The sequence below is a fragment of the Leptodactylus fuscus genome, chromosome 7, assembly GCF_031893055.1.
Source record: "Leptodactylus fuscus isolate aLepFus1 chromosome 7, aLepFus1.hap2, whole genome shotgun sequence".
Lineage (NCBI taxonomy): Eukaryota > Metazoa > Chordata > Amphibia > Anura > Leptodactylidae > Leptodactylus > Leptodactylus fuscus.
The window spans coordinates 141,956,636-141,981,794 of NC_134271.1; the positions used below are offsets into that span (position 1 = coordinate 141,956,636).

General features: G+C 47.8%; 1 protein-coding gene across 2 annotated transcripts; it reads left to right on the forward strand.

Annotated features, from left to right (window-relative positions):
- ETV3 (ETS variant transcription factor 3) lies at nucleotides 1-24,314 on the forward strand. Of its 2 annotated transcripts, none has more exons than XM_075283215.1 (5): nucleotides 1-130; nucleotides 7,422-7,485; nucleotides 10,221-10,458; nucleotides 14,597-14,712; nucleotides 16,767-24,314. In XM_075283215.1, exons 2-5 carry the CDS (start codon nucleotides 7,440-7,442, stop codon nucleotides 17,945-17,947), a joined length of 1,581 nt encoding a protein of 526 aa, XP_075139316.1. In that variant the 5' UTR covers nucleotides 1-130; nucleotides 7,422-7,439; the 3' UTR covers nucleotides 17,948-24,314. The 2 variants fall into 2 exon arrangements, with proteins under 2 accessions (XP_075139316.1, XP_075139317.1); XM_075283216.1 differs by having other exon boundaries at nucleotides 67-130; nucleotides 10,111-10,458.
- The last annotated feature ends 845 nt before the right edge of the window (nucleotides 24,315-25,159 follow it).

Here is a 25,159-nt window from a genome sequence, read left to right on the forward strand (position 1 = left end):
GGGGGAGGAAACGTAAACCGGAAGTGGGATTAATAAGGCGGCTGGCACTTCCTGCTCGCTGTATGAGGAGACTGGAAGCGGAGGAGAGCGGAGACGAAGCGGCGGAGCTGTGACTGAGCGGCTGCCACTGGTGAGTGCCGCCCTTTTCTGCCTCCATCGTTCGTTTTCCCCTCGGAGCTCGGCCTGCTGTGTTTACCTCCGGCCCTGGCGGCTCCGCGCGGGGCTCCTGGCGCTGCCGGGCTCCTGCTCCACTCGGGCTTGTGTTGGAATTTACTCTTAAGCCGCCGACACGACACCTGGGTCACTAATGGTTAAACTCTGGGTGTGGAACTACAAGTCTCAGCAGTGCAGGGCCTGTCCCGCTGCTGCCCCCTATGGCTGGGGCTTCTGTGTAGGTCTGGGCCTTGTTTATGTTGTCTCCCCATCCATGGTGCTGCTTATTTGGTGACCTGAGCCTTGGCTTTGTGCATCTCCGCTGCCTATGCCGGCGACATAAGTGCATCGCATGCTTTGGCTGGATATTGTGATAATATTGCTGATTCTTGTAATGCTGTCCTCTCCCACTTTGCCATGGGGGCGCTATAAGGCTAAGATCACCCCGGTCAAGTTGTCTTTTTGGTTGTACGGCTTTCTGGATTTTAATTTCTCATCATCTTCAAGACGTCTCTTCGCTGTCGGTGAATTGACACATTGTTTACATCCTTGTCCTGAGATTTCTCACCGCTGAGGATTTGCTACAGTTGGATCCTGCCTGTAGTGAGACGCGTTAACCTACGACAATGCTGTTGTGTTCAGAGGATGGATCCATTTGTAGCAAACACTCAGCTGTGAGATGTCAAGGGATTTATTGTGTGGCTTTGAGGATTGGTACTTGTGACACCACAACTCCCAGCATGCTCGCACTATTCCCAGATTGTCGTCTCACAATGGCTGATGGTTGCCGACCCACTTCAGTAAGTGCAGACTTGATGGGGGCTATGGAGTCTGCAACGAAATCCACGTTGTAATTCTGTCTGTAGGTTTGTGTTCAGTGACAGCAAGCAGTGATAGTGACAGACAGAATGATATAAACGTATCTGGTTTATTCCAAACTTACTATTGATGACCTGTCCTTCTGATAATTGAATCTACTCAGGAGGTTGATATCCGGCCCCCATGCCGATCAGCTGCTTGAAGAGCTTCCGAACACTGCGGCGGCTTTGTGCTGAACAACGTTGTGTTGAATCTTGAATGGGACTGAGCTGCAAAACAGGTCAGGTGACCCATGAACATGCCGTCCTCTGATCTGTGGAGCAGGACTTGCACATAGGGGGCACTGCCGAGGCTTCAATCAGCTGATCTTTGCAATGAGCCTGGAAAACCCCTTTATTTTTTGTACATTGTGAGCCCCATATAGGGAATCGAAATGTACATTATTCCCCTATCCGTATGTCTTTGTAGAATGAGAAGAAATCCACGCAAACACGGGGAGAACATACAAACTCCTTGCGGGATTCGAACCCAGGACTCCAGCGCTGCAAGGCTACAGTGCTAACCACTGAGCCACCGTATATAACTGTTCTCTTCTGCGTTTCCAGCTATTGTGGGGCTTCGTTGTCATCTCCTGATCAGGCCTTTGGAAAGCTGAGTTGACGCTGTAATGCTTGTCATAGGCTGCAGGATTATGGGATGGTTTTCTAGTGTTGGTACTAATGTTTGGCTCTCTGACTTGCCCTGTCCTATGTCACTGGTTATAGGGCAGTAGTCTCCAGCCGCAGCCTCCTGGGAGTTGTAGTCGCACTTTGGTACATAGTCCTCTGGTTCCCGTATGAGGAGCGTGACTCGTGCCCCGCAGCGTCTGCATCATGTGGTGTTTCCTCAATTATCATGTACATGACTGGATCGGTTGCCTTTGTAAGTTTGGTTCCTCCTCCTCCCTCCTGTTAGGAACATGTCTAGACCACAAGTTATTACCATACCAATCCTTGGAAAAAAAAAGACATTTTCATTGACTTCATTACCATTCGTTTGGATGAATCCAATGCTAAAACTACAGTGAAGACTGACACAGTAGAAGATGGTAAGGTAGCGGTGCAGGGACAGAATGTATTTACCTCCCAGTGAGCCCTCTAGTGTGTTTTCCAGGATTTACATATTGATTACCTTTCTTTAGAATTGGTTATCAATATCTGATCATACCTTGGACCCCCCCCCCCATATCAGCTGCTTCTGCTACACAGTCCATGTGATGTCGCTTGACCTGTTTACAGTTCAGTCTCATTGAAGTGAAAGGGGCTGAGCTACAATACCAAGCACAGCCACTATAGGATGTACTGAGCCGTGCTTGGTATACAGGGAAGGGGCCGCAGCACTCGGGGAGGGGGGGTCTCTTCACACAGCTAATCTGTCCGGACCCCCACCAAGCTAAGGATACAATCCTGGGGAATGTTTGGACCACCGCCGCAGGGGAAACGTGGTTATTGCCTTTGTAAGTGTGTAATACATGGGGATAATTCTCTTATGGCTCCGTAGTTTCTCCCTCAGCCTACGTGGGGCGCTGTGCCCTCTATTAGAATGCAATAGTATGGCAGGGGTGTGTAGGGGGGCGTCACTGATGGGAACACATCCATGTGCACAGAGCCTGGTCTAGGGGCTGTCTTCCTCCTCCGAAATTTATATACAGCAACCGTGGAGGCCAATGGGACTCCTGGGGGGAGAGTGGAGACCCTCCGAATCTGAGTCCTGTGTGATCAGGCAGAGGATATGTTTCGGAGATTGACAGGAGGAATGCCCCGGTCTGATAGAGAAATCCTGAGCGGCGGTGACCCAGGAGGATGCGTGCCGCCGGCTGACAACGTCCACCCATTTCCTCCGTGCTGAGTGTATAGATTAGCGGACACGCCTCGGCGTTTATCACATGTCACCTAATCCTTACACCTGTTCTTCACCATTTCCTTCTGCATTTTTCTAAATGTCAGCACTGGCTCGAGGGGGGGAGCGTTTGCTACAATTACTAACCTATTTATTTCTACAACTACCTGTCGGGTTGTTTGGCCTCTAGCAGTGTGCGGCATCTGCCCCCTCCTACCCCCTGTATGGCTTGAGGTTCTGCGCCGTGAACCCATTACGGAGGTGTGCGGACCTTCACTTACTGAGCGGAGTCCGCCATCAGCCGCACATATCTAGTATTTACATATAGTAAGACACACCTCTGCCCCCTTCTCTCCACCCAGTACAATTGTGACCCCATAAAGTAACTGCCATACAGTATAATGACCCGTTAGTGGCCGCTTTATGGTATAATACTCCATTGCGGACCCGGTATAAGGCCTGCTTAGTATTGCACAATGTTATGTCCCTGTATCATGTCCTCATATAGTATACTGCTCCTTACCCTGTTTCCCCGAAAATAAGACGGTGTCTTATATTAATTTTTGCTCCCAAAGATGTGCCATGTCTTATTTTCAGGGGGTGTCTTATTTTTTCCAAAGAAGAATTCACATATATTGCTAAATATAAAAATTAACATTTATTAAATACTGTACAGTATAAAAATATCTTTATAGATTTGTAGAGCAGGCGATTTTGGACACAGGGATACCTAACATGTACGGTATGTGTTTCACAGTATTTACATACTTTTATGTGTGTTCTAGGGAAATGGGTTTATTCGACTTTTTAATATATATATATATATATATATATATATATATATATATATATTTGCATTTATTAACCCCCTGTAATACATTAGACAGGCAACCTGCCTTCAAAAGAAATGACGATTTTTTGCAATGCATTAGTGATCAGACCTTTGCAATTGCATTGCATTGCAAAAAAAATCGTCATTTCTTTTGCAGGCTGCATAGAGCAGCCTGCAAAAGAAAAGCACTGCAGACAGGTCGGGGAGCCTTTACAAGGCTCCCGGCTGTCATGCCAACATGACGTTGGCCCTGGAGCATGCTCCAGGTGCCGGTGATCACCGGCGCCAGAAGGGTTAATGCCCACGGTCGGTGTGGGCACCGATCGGAGGCATTAGTGCTGGATGTCTGCCGACACCAGGCGGCTATGGCGGCCGCCCGACTCCCGGGTGGCCGGCATAGTTAAACACCCGGATGTTTAACTATGGCGCCCACCCGGGAGTCGGGCGGCCGCCATAGCCGCCTGGTGTCGGCAGACATCCAGCGCTAATGCCTCCGATCGGTGCCCACACACGCTCCCATAGAAATGAATGGAAGCGCCCGGCACGCCGATTAACCCCCCGCTTGCCGGCTACTTCCATTCATTTCTATTCACTACGTCTTACTTTCGGGGGAGCGCCTTATATTAGGCAAGGCAGCAAAATGTCTGCCATGCCTTACTTTCGGGGTACGTCCTATTTTCGGGGAAACACGGTAGTAGCCCCCACAACGTGTATTGGGCGCTATGTAGTTTAATGCTCCATTTGCCCCCTCTCCTACACAGTAGGCCGCCCCCTTTTAGTATTTGTGCACCCCACACACCATTTTAGTTTCCCCACGCTGCTTGAAGCCTCTTCAGAAGAGGGATTTGAGCCTTGTCGGATTCGTCTTCATTTTCCAGCAGATAAATGGGGCCTAGTCTGGGGCAGGGGGCCGCTCTGGAGACCGCGGTTAGATTGACTAGGGCAGAGTGATCTCCACAGAAGTGCGGTATGACAGACCGTAAGAGTAGAGTTGTCTGTGACACGGGAGGCGGCGTGCCAAGGACAGTCCCGTGTTTGACTCCTCTTTCCACTATGGGTTAACTAGATGTGTCGGTGCCTTCTTCATCAGCCCGCAGTGTTTGCTCTCGCTCCTCCTGGCATTTGGCACCTTCTTATTAAACCGCTCAGTTTAGCGTTTCTTCCTTCAAGGTACAAGTCAAAAGTTTTGATCTTTGTCCTAGGAGCCCCCCAAGGGGCGGGAGGTTTTGGCTGAGGTGCTGTGACCCTTCGTTTCTGATCCAAGTATGTATTTAAGGATCTGTACTCTGTTCTTTCCACACTCCAAGGAGATGTGAGCAGAGCCTGTCCTACCTAAAGGGTCTCTGCTCTTTCACCTGGTCCTCTATCTCCATGGGATATGTGTGTGTATGTGTATATATATATATATATATATATATATATATATATATATATATATATTATATAGCTCATACACACAATAGCAAAGAGATGAGACACTTGTGGGTTTGCTTTCTTGCGTTTTTTTTTTTTTTTTTGTTTCCAGCCCCTTGAATCCTGACCAGTTTGGGCAGACACCTTGTGCCCCCCTCCACACACCATTGAAACTAGTGCACGGCCTCAAATTCGCCAATGTCCGGACTCCATTCTTTCTTTTTTTTTAATTTAGATTGTGAGCCCCATATAGGGATCACAATGTACGTTTTGTTTTGTTTTTCCCTATCAGTATGTCTTTGTAGAATGGGAGGAAATCCACGCAAACACGGGAAGAACATACAAACTCCTTGCAGATGTTGTTCCTGGCAGGATTCGAACCCAGGACTCCAGCGCTGCCAGGCTGCACTGCTAACCACTGAGCCACTGTGTTGCCCCTTGAACTCCATTCTTGGAAAAGCTTACCGGTTTTGGAGCAGCAACCTTTAGCACTACAACTCCCAGCATGCACACTTACTGAGCAGGTCCCAGAAGGTAATGGAGCATGCTGGGAGTTGTAGTGTCACCGCAGCAGAGGTGCCAATGGTTACCGAGCCCTGGCAATAAATGTTCAGGTTCCCTGCAGCGCCACTGCAGGAGGAACGAAGCATTACACAGTAGAGGGGAAACCTATAAGGACACGGTCACTTACTAATGGGCATTTTTAACCCGCCACGTGCCAGGCTTGCTCTCCTAGCCAGACGAGCTGTTCTCCTGTGCGATCACGACTGGATATGACACCCCATGTGTTTGTCACCACAAGCGGGGTTGCGAGGGTGGACGACACAATGCTTTTGGCAGCTTCGACCACAAGGAAGGAAATGCGTAAGCCGTCAGTTTCCTTTTGTTTGCGAGACAAAAGGGGTCACACTCAGATCATTGTAGTGCTCGGGCTCACCTGTCAGGAGGCGGCTGCGCAGTGGCAAACACAGACGTCCTATTGTCAGGGGCGCCATCATGGTTAGCTCCGTATGTGTAACTCGCTCTATGTGGCGGTGGCTTCCACATAGTCCTCAATGGAGCCTGAAGATCTGCATCTGTATTGTGTATGAGCTCCAGTCCACAGGGAGCGGCACTGTAATAGTAGTTGCAGAAGGTGCTTTAAAGGGATCCCATCGTTGGATGCCCCTTTTTTTTCCCCCTCCATAACACGTAGGAATAGCCTTCAGAGAGATTATTCTTCTCCTACTTTTAGATGTCTTCTCTGCACCGCCATTCGGTAAAAATCCTGGTTTCAAATGAGTTATCTCGCAGCACTGGGGGCGGGCCTGAGCGCTCAAACAGCACTGGGGGCGTCCCCAATGCTGCGAGAGAACTCTCCATCTTCTTCTGGAACGGCCTCTCTGCGCATCTTCTTCCGTCCTGGGTTTCAATCTTCCAGGCCTCGGGCAGAGTTGACTGCGTGTGCCCGGGCCTCAAGAAAATGGCCACTTACACTGGTGTAAGTGGCCATTTTCTTGTGGCCCGGGCATGCGCAATCGGCTCTACCCAAGACCTAGAAGATCGAAACCTAGGACAGAAGACGACACAGGGAGAGGCCGTTGCAGATGGAGGCGGCGCTGGAGAGTTCTCTCGCAGCATTGGGGACGCCCCCAGTGCTGTTTGAGCGCTCAGGCCCGCCCCCAGTGCTGCGAGAGAACTCGTTTGCATACGCCGAAAACCAGGATTTCTACCGAATGGCGGTCCGGAGAAGACATCTAAAGGTAAGAGGATTAGCTCCGTGGTGGTCAAGGTCTTCAGACTTTGCTCTTGGTGTGTGACTTACAATCCGCGTACCCACTCCAAGTTGCTATTGCCATTCATTTTACCAATGTCCGAGGGTCTCTGCGCCCAAACCATATCCATCAAAGCTTCTGTCAAGTGTTTGGGTGCTTAGGTTATCCCTTGTGACTATCTACAGTGGGTCTGAGAGTCATATCCCCAATTCTGGCAATGGGGGTGCTGAGGATAACTGAGTGATTCAGCAACCTCTGGGATTCCTCTTGTAAGGAACATAGCAGGGGTACAAAATCCCACTTTTTAAGACTAAATTGTCATAAACCCCTTATGTCAAAGGGTTAACTGCTGACTAGACGTGTCCGCTCTCGGCCTGACACCTCTGCTGTATTTCATTACACTCGTGAATATTGTGTAGCGGCCTAAATGGTGCAGGGTCTGTGACTTTGCATCTGCTGCCGGGCAGGATACTATTACAGCACTGGGTAACTCTTCCTGGAAATGCTTCTCGTGTGTAAGTTCTGCTCGCTTTGTAGGTGCGGAGTCTTAATCTCTTGTCTTGTCTTTGCAGTCAGCAGGAAGAAGAAAGATGAAGACCGGTTGCAGTATTGTAGAAAAGCCAAAAGGAGGGGGAGGTAAGGCTGTTCTCCTAAAGTGCCAAGCTGACCACATGGACACGCGTGTGTCATACATGAGTGTAGCGGGGGGCCGTACAGGTCTATAAAGCCCAAGTGACCAGATGACCATCCTGAAGGGGTTTCCAGGCTTCTTAGTTGATGACCAATTCTAAGCAAAGATCAGGGGGTGAGGACTGCGGCCTCTTCACAAAACTAAGCACACCTCTCTGTACTTGGGATTGTAGCTCAACCCTATTCATTGGAATGGGACTGAGCTGGAAACGGGGCCACGTGACCGATGACTGACGTCACGTGGCCTGCGAATCAGAAGCGGTGCTCGGAGTGACGCTAATGGCCGAACCACAGGTGTCAGACCACTGGTTATCCTAAGGGTAGGTCATCAGCGGGTAATACCCCGGAAACCCCTTTAACGTGGCATCGCACATTACTCACACTCCATTTTGGCCTTTGGGGGGATTCTGTTCCCATCCTGTGTCCTTTGCTTTTACTAAACTGGCTTTTCTTATGCGTTTTATTTCTGGTGTGAACCGTAAAGGGGTTTTCCACTATTGTAATCCTTATGATGGGTTATCGATATCTGATCAGTGGAGTCTGATGGCCACCATCCCCCACAGATCACATGACTGTTTACCGAATTTTAAGCTCACTGCCATATGATATATAGTGGCTATGCTTGGTATTGCAGTTCAGATCTATTTATTTAGGGATTTATGGTGTGGCGGTCCCTCCATACGTTCAAACAGGACCCCACTAAATAAAAGCACCTCTGGTTTTTCAGTTAGCATATCCGTATATTACATTGTAACTTGGTACAGCCCTTTGATAATGGTTGAGCTCCTGTAACCCCAGGCACCGTTCATGCCATCGCACTGGTGCTTCATTCACAGGGAGGCCTTAGGGCAGTGATGGCGATCCTTTTAGGGATAGAGTGGGCGATCCTTTTAGGGATAGAGTGCCCAAACTGCAGCCCAAAACCCACTAATGTAATGCACAGTGCCAACACGGGAATTTAACCTTAATAATGTGCGGATCCTCAATCGCAGACATTTACGGACCTGCAAAATTCGGCCATGTGAATGGCACTTTATAGAGCTTTCTGCTCCACTGTGACCCCCAAACAGTATAATCTGCCGCACAGTGGCCCCCACACAGTATAATCTGCTGCACAGTGGCCCCCACACAGTATAATCTGCTGCACAGTGGCCCCCACACAGTATAATCTGCTGCATAGTGGGCACCACACAGTATAATCTGCCGCACAGTGGGTACCACACAGTATAATCTGCTGCACAGTGGCCCCCACAGTATAATCTGCCGCACAGTGGCCTCCACACAGTATAATCTGCTGCACAGTGGCCCCCACACAGTATAATCTGCTGCACAGTGGCCTCCACACAGTATAATCTGCTGCACAGTGGCCCCCACACAGTATAATCTGCTGCACAGTGGTCCCCACACAGTATAATCTGCTGCATAGTGGTCCCCACACAGTATAATCTGCCGCACAGTGGCCTCCACACAGTATAATCTGCCGCACAGTGGGCACCACACAGTATAATCTGCCGCACAGTGGCCCCCCCACACAGTATAATCTGCTGCACAGTGGCCCCCACACAGTATAATCTGCTGCACAGTGGCCCCCACACAGTATAATCTGCTGCACAGTGGCCTCCACACAGTATAATCTGCTGCACAGTGGCCCCCCCACACAGTATAATCTGCTCCACAGTGGCCCCCACACAGTATAATTTGCTGCACAGTGGCCCCCCCACACAGTATAATCTGCTGCACAGTGGCCCCCCCACACAGTATAATCTGCTGCACAGTGGCCCCCCCACACAGTATAATCTGCTCCACAGTGGCCCCCACACAGTATAATCCGCTGCACAGTGCTCCCCACACAGTATAATCTGCTGCACAGTGCTCCCCACACAGTATAATCTGCTGCACAGTGGTCCCCACACAGTATAATCCGCTGCACAGTGGTCCCCACACAATATAATCCGCTGCACAGTGGTCCCCACACGGTATAATCTGCTGCACAGTGGCCCCCCCCACACAGTATAATCTGCTGCACAGTGGCCCCCCCCCCCACACAGTATAATCTGCTGCACAGTGGCCCCCCCCCACACAGTATAATCTGCTGCACAGTGGCCCCCCCCCACACAGTATAATCTTCCGCACAGTGGGCACCACACATTACAATCTGTTCCACAGATGGGTGCCCAAAGAGAGGGCTCTGAGTGCCACCTCTGGCACCCGTAGGTTCGCCATCACAGCCTTAGGGGGACTTTCATTCCCTACCTTTTCCCTTTCAGACCCTGTTCCCTACCCACAGGACATGGGGCCATAGTAAATCCCTTCTCTCCAATCCATATTTCTTGTGTTGTCCACTTGTCTGTCCGTCCTGTCTGTACCCCGGGCAGTGTGATGTGTGTGTATATAGCGCTGGTCGTGGCTGTTTCGTGCTCTCCCGATCCTGCAGCGTCTCACCTCACTGACTCCTCCTCTTTGTATGTGTAGGTTGGTGTTCGTGCTTCCGTCTGATGCTGGCAAATCTAATCTATCTCTGCTTCTTCTCTATTTTTGTGTACGTCTTTCTGCTTAAATGTCTTTTTTTAGTTTTCTCCATGGTTTTTGTCTGATCATTTCTTTTGCGATCACTTGTCCGTTTCTTTTTTTTTTTTTTTTTTTTTTTTTATCATTTATTTGATTTCTTTGACAATCTGCAGGTTACCACTTCCCGGACTGGGCCTACAAGGCAGAGTCTAGCCCCGGCTCTCGGCAGATCCAGCTATGGCACTTCATCCTGGAGCTGCTACAGAAGGAGGAGTTCCGTCACGTCATCGCCTGGCAGCAGGGAGAATACGGAGAGTTTGTCATCAAGGATCCCGATGAAGTGGCCCGGCTGTGGGGCCGGAGGAAATGTAAACCCCAGATGAACTACGACAAGCTGAGCCGGGCACTCAGGTAAGGGATGGTGCTGTACAAACCTTACATGTGCTCTTCAGCCAGTCAGCTGCACTTAAAGGGATCCTATCATTGAATACCCCTTTTTTTCTGGATCACACGTAGGAATAGCCTTAAAGGCTTCCCTTCTCCTACCTTTAGTTGTCCTCTCCGTGCCGCCGTTCAGTAGAAATCTCATTTTTCTTTAGTATGCAAATGTTTCTCGCAGCACTGGGGGCGGACCTAGGCGCTCAAACAGCACTGGGGGCGTCACCAATGCTGCGAGAGAACTCCCCAGCGCCGCCTCCATCTTTTTCTAAAGTGGCCTCTCCCTGTGTCGTCTTCCGTCCTGGAGATCAATCTTCTAGGCCTCAGGCAAAGCCGATCGAATATGCCCGGGCCGCAAGAAAATGGCTGTTTACACAGTAAGCTGCCATTTTCTTGTGGCCTGTGAGCATGCGCAGTCGGCTCTGCCCGAGGCCTAGTAGATTGAAAGCCAGGACAGAAGAAGACACAGGGAGAGGGTGTTCCAGAAGAAGATGGAGGCGGTGCTGGGGAGTTCTCTCGCAGCATTGGGGACGCCCCCAGTGCTGTTTGAGCACCTAGGACCGCCCCCTATGCTGCGAGAGAACTCATTTGCATACCAAAGAAAACCGGGATTTCTACCGAACGGCGGCGCGGAGAAGACATCTAAAGGTAGGAGAGGAATAAACTTTCTTAAGGCTATTCCTACGTGTTAGAAACAAAAGGGAATCCAATGATGGGATCTTAAAGGGGTTTTGTGGAGAAAATAAGGCTTGATGGTCATTCCCCACACTGGATAAGGTCTATTCCTACGATTCTAACCCCATGACAAGCTTTGCTTTGCTGATAGTCACATGACCAACCCCGCTGTACTCTATAGACTTGTAGCATGAGATGGCGGTGATACAGAGAGCAGGAAGAGCAGCAGGCAGTTTTCCTATATGCATTTAAAGGGGTTGTGCTATTAAAGACTCAAACTCTTGATGGGAGATAAGTGTCATATCGCTTGGGGTCTAACCATTGGGCACCTAGGTATCAGGAGAACGGGGGGCCTGAATGTCCCCTTGTATCCTCCATGTGACTGAAACTCCACTTTACATGCACTACTGGCTCTCCATTCACTTCTTTGTATACTCTGATGCCTGAAACTCTATAGAAGTCAATGGAGCGCTAGTTATTAATGTGTTTATGGCTGGGAGTCCTAGTCCTACAACAGTCTTTACATACCCACGGCCTGTACTGAGAGCGCTCCTTTAAGACACTAAAAATTTTCCGTTTTGTTTTTTTGCCACACCTCCCTGTCATGTATCGCAGCAGCTCACGCGCCTGCAGCCTTGTGTCCCCTGACATTTCCAGGGCAATTACTAAAACATCCTACCTGGTTGGGAAATGGCATGTCCTGCTATTAGTCATTGGACATAATAACACTGGGTGTGACTACTTCAGGGTTGTGTCCCTTGTTCACCACACACATGTCGATGCGGCCATACACGTCCCCCCATACACATCAAGTGTGCTCTGAATGGGGGAGCAAGGATCTGTCAAACGCCCCTTGTGTCCGCTTATCTTGTCGAAATTCAGCCCAATCTTTCTGTTGTAGGTATAGGGCTTTAAAGGGAACGTTTCCCATAACACAGACACCCTTTATAGTCAGTGGGGTCCACCGAGCTCCATGTGTTAGGAGACCTGAGTGATGGAGAGGTGATGCTACAAATGTGGGGGCCGTGTCATGATCTTGTGCGCTGCCTTGGCTCCATCCACCACACATAGGCCGGGGAATCGGACCTGTGCTGAGTTCTGCCATGTACATGGGCCTGGCACACTGCCAATGCACAGAGCCCAATACCTGTGTTCTCCTCTCCGCCTCGCCCACCTCTGGGCACAAAGTGATGTTGTTTTGATGCTTTAGAGTCACGACTAAGGCAGAACATCCAAATCCACGTTCTTATTATAACTCCTGATACATCGCCTCCCACTGTGTCTTCATGCATCCTGCGCTGGGGGGGGGGGAATATGTGGGCGGGTCCTGCTGTTTTGCGTCCATGATGAGCCCGAGCTTTGCCGCCTCAGGTGTTGTCGCGCTCTCTCTATTCCTTTTGTCTCGTCTTTGTAACTTCCTTCTCTTTCAAGGGCCTTTAAACCTGGAGATAAAAGGTTAATCCGCCGCTCTAGTCTTTGGTTTGTTTTTCCTTTTACACGTGTTCAGGTTCCCAGGGATCCAGGACACCCTCAGGCTGCGAAAGTTTAGGCCAAAACAGTTTTTTTTTGTTCCTGGCAATCCGGGATGTGCGGCTGCGATGGCGTAACCGTGAAGGGAGCGCCACTTTCATTTTGGTTATAGTAAGAGCTTGCACAATTTAACCCTCACTGATCCTGCAGTGGCGCAGGAACGTCCCTTTAATCTGAGAAACTTCAGGTTATCGGAGGGGCCCTATAAAATGATAGCACGCTATATAACTGGATGACCCAGCCCAGAGACGGACATTGTAGGGAATCCTATAGGAGTAACAGATTCTGGGGTCGTATCCACAGTAGTGTCAATGGCCTGTCCTCTGTATCCATTACCTGCAGATCCTGGACAACCCCTACATATATTAAAGGGATCCTATCATTGGATTCCTTTTTCTCATTGACACGTAGGAATAGCCTTAAGAGGTTATTCTTCTCCTACCTTTAGATGTCTTCTCTGCCCTGCCATTTGGTAGAAATCCGGGTTTTCTTTGGTATGCAAATGAGGTCTCTCGTTGCACTGGGGGAGGTCCCAACGCTCAAACAGCACTGGGGCGTCCCCAATGCTGCGAGAGAACTCTCCAGCTCCGCCTCCATCTTCTTCTGGAACGCCCTCTACCTGCGTCTTCTTCCATCCTGTGTTTCAATCTTCTAGGCCAGAGCCGACGGCACTTGCCTGGGCCACAAGAAAATGGCCGCTTACGCCAGCTTACTGTGTAAGCGGCCATTTTCTTGTGGCCTGGGCATGCGCAGTCGGCGAGGCCTGAGGCCTAGAACATTGAAACCCAGGACGGAAGAAGACAGAGGGAGAGGCTGTTCCAGATGAAGATGGAGGCGGCGCTGGAGAGTTCTCTCGCAGCATTGGGACCGCCCCCAGTGCTGCGAGAGAACTCATTTGCATACCAAAGAAAACCTGGATTTCTACTGAACGGTGGTGCGGAGAAGACATCTAAAGGTAGAAGAATAGCCTTTCTTAAGGGTGACTGGTTTCTAAACCGTGCCGCTCCTTGATATTGCGTTTAGCCGTCCACCATTGATGGACAATTCTTAAAGTTTGTCAGGAAAGTACCAGAAAAAGCCTGCGAATGGGGTTTCTTCCTAAAACGGTGCCACTCCCGTCTACAGGCTGTGTGCAGTAGTGCAGCTCAGTTCCATTGCAGTAAAACGGATAGCGCTACGATACCCCACACAGCCTATAGGCCAGGGCAAAAAGGCGGCCATATTTATCTGTTCTTGGATCTTTGGTCATGCATTCGGTCGTCCAGTCCCCAGAGTATGTTCCCAATGCTTTCCCGGTCAAAAGGTTTAGGGGTCAATATTGCTTACAGCCTCCTTTTCTTAAAAGGGAACCCATCAGCAGGTTTGGGGACACCGCACTGCCTAAGGACACGCTCTCGGTCTAGTGTCCTCAAACCTGCTGATGGGTTTCGTTTTGCAGACCGAGAAGAAGCAAGAAATTCAGTTTCCTCCGATGAGATATTATGCAGATTGTGCAGAAAGTTGCGGATAATTTTTCAGCTTTTCTTCCCGTCGGTGTCTTCTAGCTTCCCCATCCCCTTACAGAATATCTTATCGCTACCAGCTAATATACCACAACGTCTAAGAAGGTTTGTTTTTGCCCCGAGCTCCCCCCAGGGCGGAGCGGAGCTGTAAACCGGATTTAGTTGTGTGCAGAGCATTGCGGTGTCTGGCTCTTCTCATCACACATGTTTACTACTGATAGCATCCAGCTCGCTCGCCGTGCAGACAGGCCGCTTCCTCACTGTGCCGGGCGGCCCAGCCTGGTATCTGTCCCATCACACACAGGGCGGGTGGACTTTGTGACACAGTAATTGTGCGGGGTCGGTAGAGTTCATCGGGCGCTGGTGTAGACTGAGCCGATAACCGGTGTCATTTTCTCTTCCAGGTATTACTACAATAAAAGGATCCTGCATAAGACCAAGGGCAAGAGGTTTACCTACAAGTTCAACTTCAACAAGCTGGTCATGCCCAACTACCCCTTCATCAATATCCGGCCCAATGGTAAGATGGCGGGCAGCTATAGATGAATCAATATCCAATCGCCTTCATTGTTTACAAAGCACAGCGCTCTCCTAAGTTGTGGCCATACTTGGTATTGCGGCCTAGCCACTTGAATAGGACTAAGGTGCAACTGGCTGTAATACCAGGCACTACCACAATATACATATGGCGCTGTGCCTACCAAATGGTGGAAGGGTTGCTTCACCATTATTGTTTACTTTACTTTTGCTTGTGCCTGTACTTGATATTGATCGGAACCATGTTGCAAAACCAGTCTCCGAAACAAGCAAACACCAATGGTAGAGAATGTGGCACCCATCCACGCAACGCTGCCACTTTGGTCAGTTGGATATGGCCACCACATAATATAGATTTATTTAATTAGGTTACTCTACATAGGTGACGTCACACGGCCTGCGTGCAGCTCCGTCCTATTCAAGTGAACGGCGCCGAGCTGTAGTACCGAACACTGCCACTAGTCAATGTACGGCGCTGTTCTTTGAAAGCAGTGAAGAGGTTTCATTGCACGTATGAATTTTTTTTTTGGGGGGGGGGTCATACCCCTTGCAGTCTGAACTGGATAACCTCTCCTAACAATGTCATCAAAATATAGTCATGACTTGACCGTTCCAGGCATTGAGCCCTCACTACCTTGTGTGTGTGGGGTTTTTTGTTTTTTTTTTGTATTTTTTATGTGAAATTGAAAATTTTTGCCGTATTGGGCAATCGTCCTCTTGCTACACGGATCAAATACCACGTTCCTTGTTTTTTTTTCGCCGCTGGCCATCGACTTCTCTTTTTTGCGATTCTCTGAAGCCGGATGGAATTTCCCTTCTATCAGATTCTAAGTAACGTAAATCGTAGCAGCAGGTCGGCCCCAAGGCTTGCAGATGAAGCAGTGCCGGTAGGGTTTTTAATGGATATTTTTGGGTCTGGGTATATAATCTGATGGGAGGTTGACCGTGCTGGTGCTCTGCAGGAAAACACTGCAACCTTTTTTTATTTTTTTTCTGCTGAAAGACGAGCGAGCAGGAAAGGCGACTTTAAGGAGCTGATATTCCGGTTTCAATTTTGCACATTGTGGCGGTGTAAATGACAAAAAAAAAAAAATCGGCGCTTCTGTATCATGTCTTACTATCACCTCTGCGGCTATAGCCTTTACATTCATCACGCCCCCCCCCCCGCCCCTATAGAGTAGCGGCAGCATCAGTGAATCTGTCAGAGCTTTGGCCTAAGGCAAGATGGTAAACCTGATACTGCTTTGACCCTGTCAGAAAACTGATGGATGTACAGAACCGCTTTAGGAGCAAGTTCAGACCTCGGTATTTCAGCTTAAAGGGCCGGACACGCTATAACACGGAGTCACAGCTTTAAGTGTTAGCAGACTTTGTTGTAGTTCTTGAAACCCTGCCGGGTAACATCAGCCACTGAATTGTTAAGTAGGTTGTCACTACGGGGTAAGTCATAACAGGTGGGGGGGGAGGGGGGGGGGGTCTGATCCTGAAAATGGGGTCCTGTCTTCTCGCGAACTATTCCTTTTGTATGGTACAGCTCTAGGTTATCCCTGCAAGTACCGTAGCAAATGAATGGAGCGACAATGCAAATTCATGACTTGCTACTTGGGACAGGAACCCGTTTTCAGGATTGGTGTGGGTCCTCACCGCTCACACACTTATCTCCTATCCTGTAGGATAACTATTGGTGTTTATAGTACAGCCCCTTTAAGAGTAACTATCAATGTACAGTGTCCCCTACTCCACTTGAAATGGTATGTTAAAGGGGTTGTTAAAGAGTGAAATGATTACGTCTTCATGGGATGGGTGATAAGTGACTGATCGGTGGTGGTGCTGTCCACTGGGACCCCCAGTCATGAGAATGACTGTCCCTCTGTTCCAGTGTCACAGGAACAGGACCTGGGGACGTTCTGTGGTCGGTCACTTACATTAGCTTGGAGATCCTTCTTAGAATGAAAATTGGGTTACTGTTTGCTACTTCTGTCCTCTCCTTTAGCGTCTTCGACAATCAAGTTTACTTCTCGATCTTTTTCCTTTCAGGCGCTGTTCCTCAGAGCGCACCGCCGGTCCCCACAGCCTCGTCCCACTTCCACTTCTCGCCTTTAGATTCTCCCAATGAAGATGGACACATGAACCATTTTACCGGAAGCTCCTCTGCACAGTCCAGCAGGGAATCTCTCAACGATGTCAACGAGCGGAAACCGATCCCATCAGAACCCGAAGATCTTCACTCGGAGTGGCGCCGAAGCGCAGACCACATGTCCTCTCGGAACATCGGCACAGGTCATCATGGCCTCCAGAAGCATAAGTCTGATCTCATGCTTCCTGTATTTTCGATGCCTGGCATGTACCCAGATGCCCACAGTCCTTTTGCGGTCTCTCCACTTCCCGGGCGCGGAGGTCTGATGAGCGTACCCATATCGCCTGCCTTGTCGCTGACTCCGACAGTCTTTTCGTACAGTCCTTCCCCTGGACTGAGCCCGGCTTTCCAAAGCGGCAGCTGCTTTAACTTCAACCCAGAAGAGATGAAACACTACCTGCAGGCCCAAGCCTGCTCCGTATTTAACTACCACTTAAGTCCAAGGACTTTACCAAGATTTCCCAATTTCATGATGCCACCACCACATCGTCCCTTCCCACCCGAAGAGCAGCCTTCCTTCCCCATTAAGCTTCAGCCGCCTCCGATGGGGCGTAAGAACAAAGAACGTCCTCAAAGTTCTGAGGAGAAACGCCCAGCTCCTCCGCAACCCGTGCCCGTGAAGATCGAACCGGTGTCTGATGAAGATGACCTCCTTTCTGAAGAAGAGCTCGATAGCCGAGACCCCATGGAGAAAGAAGACTCAGAAAGCGATTTCGAAGAGGAAACCCTTTCTCCAAAACTGGACGCTGAGAAGACCTGCCATACTTTCGTCAAACCTGCTGCTCCTTCCTGGCCGCAGTTCCCCACTGCTTCACCTCGGTTCGGTTTCCCCAAAGAGGGTTCAGAGGGTCAGACCGAGGCCAGCGAGAAAGCAGCCAAAGACTCTTCCAGTGAAACCACTGTGGTCGAAAAGAAGGAGGAGACTCTACCACCGAAGTTTCGCTACAAGCGTCTTTGGAACGGGGATCGGCAGACGGAAGTCGTCGAGGAGTGCCGAAAAGTCAGTTGCATCATCAACGGCTGCCGTTCCTCAGACCTGTCGGTAGAAACCGGCGCCGTCGCTGCGGCCGCCGACTCCTAGTACTGGAAAGAGATGGCGACTTTTTGGTTTCTTTTTTTTTAATGTATTATCCTATTTATGTGGCATTGCTGCAGAAAGGGGTGAGGTTAAAGGTTTAGTTTCATTAATTCCCAGACTTCCTTTTACATTGCAGGTGATTTTACTAAAAAATAATTCTATATTTGCTTGTAAGGTTTCAGGGAAAATATTACCTCTTATAGACGAGGTTCTGCATCTTTACACCCTGGGTTTTTTTTGTTTTTTTTTAACAATTTTTGCCCGCTAGGTGGCGACATCTAGTCCTATTTTTGTAACTTGATAATGAAATCGCAAAGAGCTCTACCCGACACCCATCGGAGTGGAGAAACGTTGCATTCTATGAAATTGCCCCCACCTCCCCAAAGTTTTGGCATACGGGTTGCTTTCGTCGACTTCAGGGTTCTGCACTTGTAACAAATTTTTGTATAAAAAAAACAAAAAAAAAAGTTTAAAAATAAGAGGGTTGGAAAAACCTGACACTACAACATAGGTTGTAGGGACTAGAGAGCTGCGTGAGATGTGAGTTTGCGAGTGGGTGTGAATGGAGTCCTCTTTATAATATATCCCACCCCAACCCATTGGTGATGTCATGGGTTAAAACTGCTATTTTTATATACGGAAAGTCAGAGGGCGAAGCTTAAAGCAGCAGTACTGATTCTACGAAATGAGTCGTAGGATAGTGTTTTTTTTTTTTTTTTTTTTTTTTTCTTCTTGGCACTTGCAATCCCAATTCCTTGGAAAATGTATAAATGTGTACGCTCCGATGCTCCGAGAATATCCTGACGTAGAAACGCCAGGATGTGGAAGTTGCGGTTTTCGTGACCTACAGGAAGCAGACTCGAGAGAATTCAGGAAGTGTAAGGAAACAAAAACAAAAAAATAACTGCACATGTTCGGCCCGCCGATCTTCTTCTCCCCTTTGTCTCAAATATGTTTTTCTGAGTAGACGTCTTCCTACGTTTCCTCTTCGTGACGCTCATGCATTCCTGATGCTTAGGGTCAGAATTTTGTACCGTGCCCCTTTAAGAGTCTTTATCTTAAAGTACAAAGAGCTGGTGGCGTTGGTTTGCACATACATATATGTATCGGGTCAAGTAGTGTTCAAGGTTCCTAGGATTTTTTTGTGGGCTTTATTTGAGGGCACTAGAGTTGCTCTTCCCACCCTAAAGTAGCGGAGCACATGTGGCATTGAGATGGTGGTGTCAAGAGTGATCGGGATTGTGGGGGTCCGCCTTTAGAAGTTCAGACCTTTCTTTTGTACGTGCTTACCAGATCCTTAAAGCGGACAGTTCAACAACTCATCCCTTAATACGAACAGTTTCACTGATCCCGGAACTGTTGAAATTTTATCTCAGGCCGCCACCATTCTTGAGCAATAAGTGCAGTTAGTTTTGGTACCTGTAATGCTAACTAGGCTCTCTAATGGCACAGGGGTGATCTAAGGTAGGAGCAGCTGAGGAGGTATGATTCAGAGCTCAGAATCTTACTCCTTGCCTGTTCCTGCCTTCACCCACTTGTCATTAGGGAGTTTAGTTGGTTTGTCGGGAACCAAAACTAACTGCACTTATTACTTGGAAATGGTGGGGCTAAAGAAAATTCCAACTGTTGGAGCAGTGCTTATTAAGACTACATGAGATGTTGAAAAATCTTCTTGGGGATGGCCATACATATTGTAGTCGACTGTGCCAATAGTTTTTGATGGGATCCATTGACCATCTAATATCTCTGGAGGCCTCTATGGTGCCTGATCTCAAGAGCTTGAGGCTCAAGCTGTAGATTTTCACCTGACTGCTTTGTTCTTGGGAAGGTAACGGACAGTCGGACATGTCATGCAGAGCCCGACTGATGGGAGGGATGGTTATCAACCAAAGGAACAATCTAATCTTAAGTTGTGTATTGTTATCAATTGTTGCTGTGTATTCAGATGAGTGGCCACTTGGCCAGCTTGCATTATTGTTGGTGTCAAATCCTGTCAACAAGCCGTTCTTAAGATGTGAACAATGTCACTTTATCATGAGTGACCCGTTCCTACAAACCCCCATTCAGATGGCCATCACGCTGCATGAATTGGCCATTACTGTGTTCACCTCAGGTCAGAGCAGGAACGTCATGGAAAGTCCTCCGGGCGACAAAGTTGTCTTTGTAGCCAGACTTGTTTTAAAGTAGTGTCCATCTGACCCCTCCACCACCAATTATGGCATTGGATTTGGACCAACCAGTCTTCTTAACAGCAGAGGTGACTGACCTTTCCGTTTTGTCTTGGTCTTCTGACTTTGGTTACTAATGACATCTATCAGAATGTATCCGAAGCCCCTGTGCACCGTTTAAAGGGTTTCTCCACAGATCTCCACCTCTGTGATCTGAACGTTGGTTCTGTCCTCCACGTTAGACCTTTGTTGTAGAACCTCGGAGAGGTTCTTCTGGGTTGTCACCCATGGGTTCTCCATCGACATAACGTTGGTTACGTTTTTGGGCTGAACTATAAAAGTGCCTGTTCTCTCGAGCATTAGTTTGGTTTCTTGGTTGTCTTGTTCGCTCCTTTTCAATCGAGTGTAAAAATTTGTTGGCCTGGTTCATCTCTGTCTTGATACTAGTAGCGTGGCTCATCGGGGGTGACTTTAACACAGATGTAATCTATCCTAATAATGTCCCTGTTACTAATGAAACCGGGTGTGACCTGTGAGTCACATGAGACTTCCCTCCGCCAGTGCGGCCTCAAATCCGATCTCGAGATTGTTTTCTTTCCGTTGCTGGCATGTTAATTAGACTTAGAGAAATGGGACACCTTTTTCCCCGGAGCGGCCTTCCTATTACCTCTTGTTTTTCTCCATTCCCCAAAGTGAACGCCAGTTCCCAATGTCACATCCAAGAATGCGGTCTAACCTGTCCTGGCAACACCTTGCCCCGCTGTCTCTTCCGTGTGCACTGATTCCTTGCCTGCAGAGGATTAGCTTTTCTTTGGATGCGTGAGGCGTAAACTTCAAAGCTTGGTTTGGTTTCTCCTGTTGTCTTAGTCTTGTCTTGCTATCCTTTCTATTATTGGTATTCCATTGTGCAAAAAGGATAGACTTTGTAGTCTCCCTAGACATGCAATTTTACATGTCTGGTCTCCCTCATAACATGGCCCCCCAAAAAAGGATAACACCCCTTGAAGGTGCACAGGTCATACTAGGTATAAACACGTTTGTTAGGGATCATAGATGCGATGTCTGCTCTGGACTACTACTTTGGATGGTGTCCATTTAAGACACTGATCCTGTCTAGTGTTTAATTTCCCTACAGCACTCCCGCAGGCAGAATGAAGTATTACACCATTCTTTTTTCAGTCAGTCTATTCTTAGAACTGGAGATAATATCATTCCTTAAGGATTGATCACCTTCACAGGCGTATGGAGACTTACAAAGCCATTTCACTCCACTGGGGGATTGTGAAAAATATGCAAATCTGTTTTCCTATTTACATCTTGGAAAACAATCCCTCTGCTTGTTGCCCTCTAGGGGCAGCCCCCTTAAACATCATACACAATTTTTTCAACATGTTATGTTAACTAGACTCTCATGTCAAGTGGGTGGTGATAGGCAGCGTGTGACTCAGAACCCTCCAATCACATGGTCTGCTTCTGATTGGAGCTCTCTTACGCCCCCTTGCCTGCTTCCTTCTCGACACCACCCACTTGCTATTAGGGAGTTTAGTAAACCTATCGGGCACTAAAACGAACAGCACGGATTGCTCGGAAACCATGAGGGCTAGAGAGAAAATTCCAACTGTGCTGAAATCTGTGAAGCGGTGCCTACTGACGGATGAATGGAGCTAGAGGTGGTGAAGGGTCATCTTTAAATACCCGTCTAGGGCCTAACTGAATGTTGAGCTAATTTGTGTGTGTACATGTCCGCCAACTGAAGTACTGCTGCTTTAACCTTTTTGAGGGCTCCTCTTGTTTTGGATATATATATATATATACCAATACAGAGGATCATTGCTTCATCTCATCTTTATTGGATTCATTTTGTCACTAAAAAATGTTACTCAGGAACAGCCGATAAATCGTAACCTAAACCCTTCACGCCGTCTGCTAGGAAGCGACTTCCACAATATTTGCCGCCTCCTAGCGCAAAAAACCAGACACCCGATATTTGCCCCAAGTGCCAGGTTAATCCAGATGCTGCTTTTTATGACCGATGTAGGCTTGCTATTGTATTATACCGAGTGTTTGTGTGAGTGCGCTAGTTTAACCTATTAACAGTAAGTTATCTCTTTAGGCAAGGGATTCAGAAGAGTAGCCTTTTCCGCAATGGGATTTGCACATCGTCCCGATGGAATTTTTCTCATGTTTCAGGGATTTCTCAGGGCCTCTGACACTGGACCAGCCAGTAGCGGCCAGGTTGCATTTATTTTAATTTTTTTGCATGCACGGCTCTGAGCTCAAAATCCAAATTGTATTGAACAAAGAGCCCCCTCTAGTGTTAAGAAGTTGCTCTTGCGACCATTTCCGGAAACGCAGGTGGACGTTGTCCTCGAAAACCTCTTATTGGAAGTCAGAGTTGAATATAAATATATATATATTTTTTCCAGAATTTTTGATGTTAAAATGCCAAATATTTAAGCGAAAGAGCGGTGTAACGCACGTTGGGTTGCGTTGTATCTGTGAACACTAAATGGACAATCAACCAAGTGGTCTGGAGTAGTTGTGTACGAAGCATTAACCAGTGTTCTGTGTCTTGTCAGAAGACCCCGTTGTTGGTCATTTGCTTTGGCCACCACCTTATCCCAAGACATGCAGAGAATTCACAAAGTCTAGCATACCATGGGCAGTTAGTCTGTCCGGAACAAGCGCCAGTCGACTTTTAAGAAAGTCAGGTGGTACTTGTTTAGATACGTCACTGTATCACTCTTCGGAAGTATGTCGAAGTCTGCTTACCCCCATACAGTTTGCATTATTTCATTGTTGGCAGTGGGTCTCCTTTTACACAACAACGATGGCATTGACAAGTGTGCGTCTTCCCAATTCCTTTAGTTACTGGGCATGTTTACGTGAGGCAACGATTGGGAGTGAAGTTCGACTGAACTGTTGGTGGGCTGTGAAGGGAATCGGACATGGACTTTAGGACACTACACCCCCCTCACAATGTCCTTAGGAGTAGGCTATCTAAGCCATTGGTTCTCAGCCACTTTTTGGTGCTTTACTATCCCAAAGTTTCCTTTTTTAAGGATGACGGCAGGGATTTGACCTCTAGAAGTCCAAGCCCTATGACTCCACCAATATGGCGGTCGGACTTGTTAGAAGGGTGTACTATCCTGTGAAGTTATCAGTTTACGTTCTGACCCTTCCACTTTTACGTCAAGTACTATGTGGCAGAGGGGTTTTTGTGTTGGGTATGTTTTATATGAGGAGCTATAAGGATTTTCTAGCATCATGTCAAAAATTTTTTTGCCAGATACTGAATAGGGTTGAGCCGATCTCGAGATTTCAGGATCGATTTTTAAAAATCGGACTTCCAATCATTTTCCAGCCGATTGTGAAATTTGCTCGATCGACGATCGGGATGCGATCTTTCCCAATCGCTCAACCGTAGTCAATGCTTCTCTATGGGAAGTTACTTTTAGGGTTGAGCCGATCTTGAGATTTCAAAATCCGATTTCCGATCATTTTCCAGTCGATCCCGATCGAGCAAATTTCACGATCACCGATCAGGATCCGATCTTTTCTGATCCCGATCGCTCAACCCTAATACTGAACCGTTGTTAAAATGGTTGCATGTTATTCCTCAACGTCTGGCTGCTGATACAGATGAAATATCTGTTCCTGGATGTTTACGTTTGTTGTCGGGGAGGGGGGGGAGGACTATTGAGCAATTTTGGCGAAAAAATTTTGCCAAAAAATGTCTGCCACATAACTAGCCTAATGTAATGTAGCAGTTTTGCCATGGCACCATCTTGAGGCCCCACCAACAACTACACCAGCTCATTGAGGTCGTCCTTAACTCTTGGTTGATTGTCCGGATTTTTTTTTTTTTATTCCGGCATTGCGTTTGATAAAGGTGTTGGATTATTTTTTCTCTTAGACATTTTATAGGGATTATTTTAAATAATGCCCCCGCCCCCTATTCTAGATATAAAGCTTTGATGCTGGGGTGGTGATTTAAAGTATGTGCCCCCTTAGACTGAGGCGGGGGGGAGTTTCTGTACATAAATGTATACTAGCTAATCTGTGCAGTGCCTTTAGACGTTCCAATTTCTATAAAGTCTTCAAAAACACAACTTTTTTGGCATATATATTATATATATGATGTAATGTTATATAGAAATATATGTATAATATACATATTTTTCCCAGGGGTATGTGATAGCTCTGTATTTTGTATAAAATTTGAAAGTAAAAGTATTTTACCTCAAATTTTAAGATTTTGGAAAAGTTAAATAAAAAAAAATTCCCTTTTCATTAAAGGTGTCTGCGTGTGTGTAGTTTTTTTGGTTTTGTTTTTTTGTTCTTGAACTGGAGCCATAGGGACTGGTTTATGAGTCGTCTTATGAATAACTCGAAAGGACGCCGCTTCCGTTTTTGGGGTTTGTCGCACGTCTACGTCCCTGTCATCGGCCCTGGCAAAAAGGCATTGCTGTTCGAGTGGAAACTTTTTCTGGGCTCAGTGAGGCTGAAAAATTTTGGACCCAGACAAGTGAACTTTTACAGAAGGCCGGGAGACACGCCAATTAGGGCATGTGCTGGAATTGAAATCTACTCAAGTCAAAAATTGGCAGCGGTTTCGGGTATGACAAAAGTCGTCTTCTGGGCCACAGGTTCCTGGTTCTCCTTCTAGTCTCTCTAGCGGATATGTGATGGCTGTAGTCAGACAATGGTTGTCACGGTATTGAAGTCAGTAGAAGTAGGTAGAAGGTTTCAAAGGAAACTATGAGATTTGCCCAGCTCTATGGAGCGGACGGAGGGGACTCATTCCATGAGGGGAGGGAGAGGAGTCGTGATGTCACTTCTGGTGAGCAAGATGTCAGGAACTAGATGGTGAGAGTGGCCCCGGTGGACAGTGACTGGAGCATGTGAATCTGCAGTTGAGAAAGGACTTATCTATAGCCCAAAACGCGTTGTCGTACTGTTATACCTATTCCAATGAAAGGTTCTACTACCATTATTTATGGCTTGTCCTTCATCTCTATGGCGTTTGAGTGCAGATCTTCTGCCA

Excerpts from the sequence above, each read along its gene's own strand:
- ETV3 (XM_075283215.1), top strand. The coding sequence starts at position 7,440 with ATGAAGACCGGTTGCAGTATTGTAGAAAAGCCAAAAGGAGGGGGAG. Across the intron at positions 7,486-10,220 it reads AAAGCCAAAAGGAGGGGGAG|GTTACCACTTCCCGGACTGG; the intron begins GTAAGGCTGTTC and ends GACAATCTGCAG. Across the intron at positions 10,459-14,596 it reads AAGCTGAGCCGGGCACTCAG|GTATTACTACAATAAAAGGA; the intron begins GTAAGGGATGGT and ends TTTCTCTTCCAG.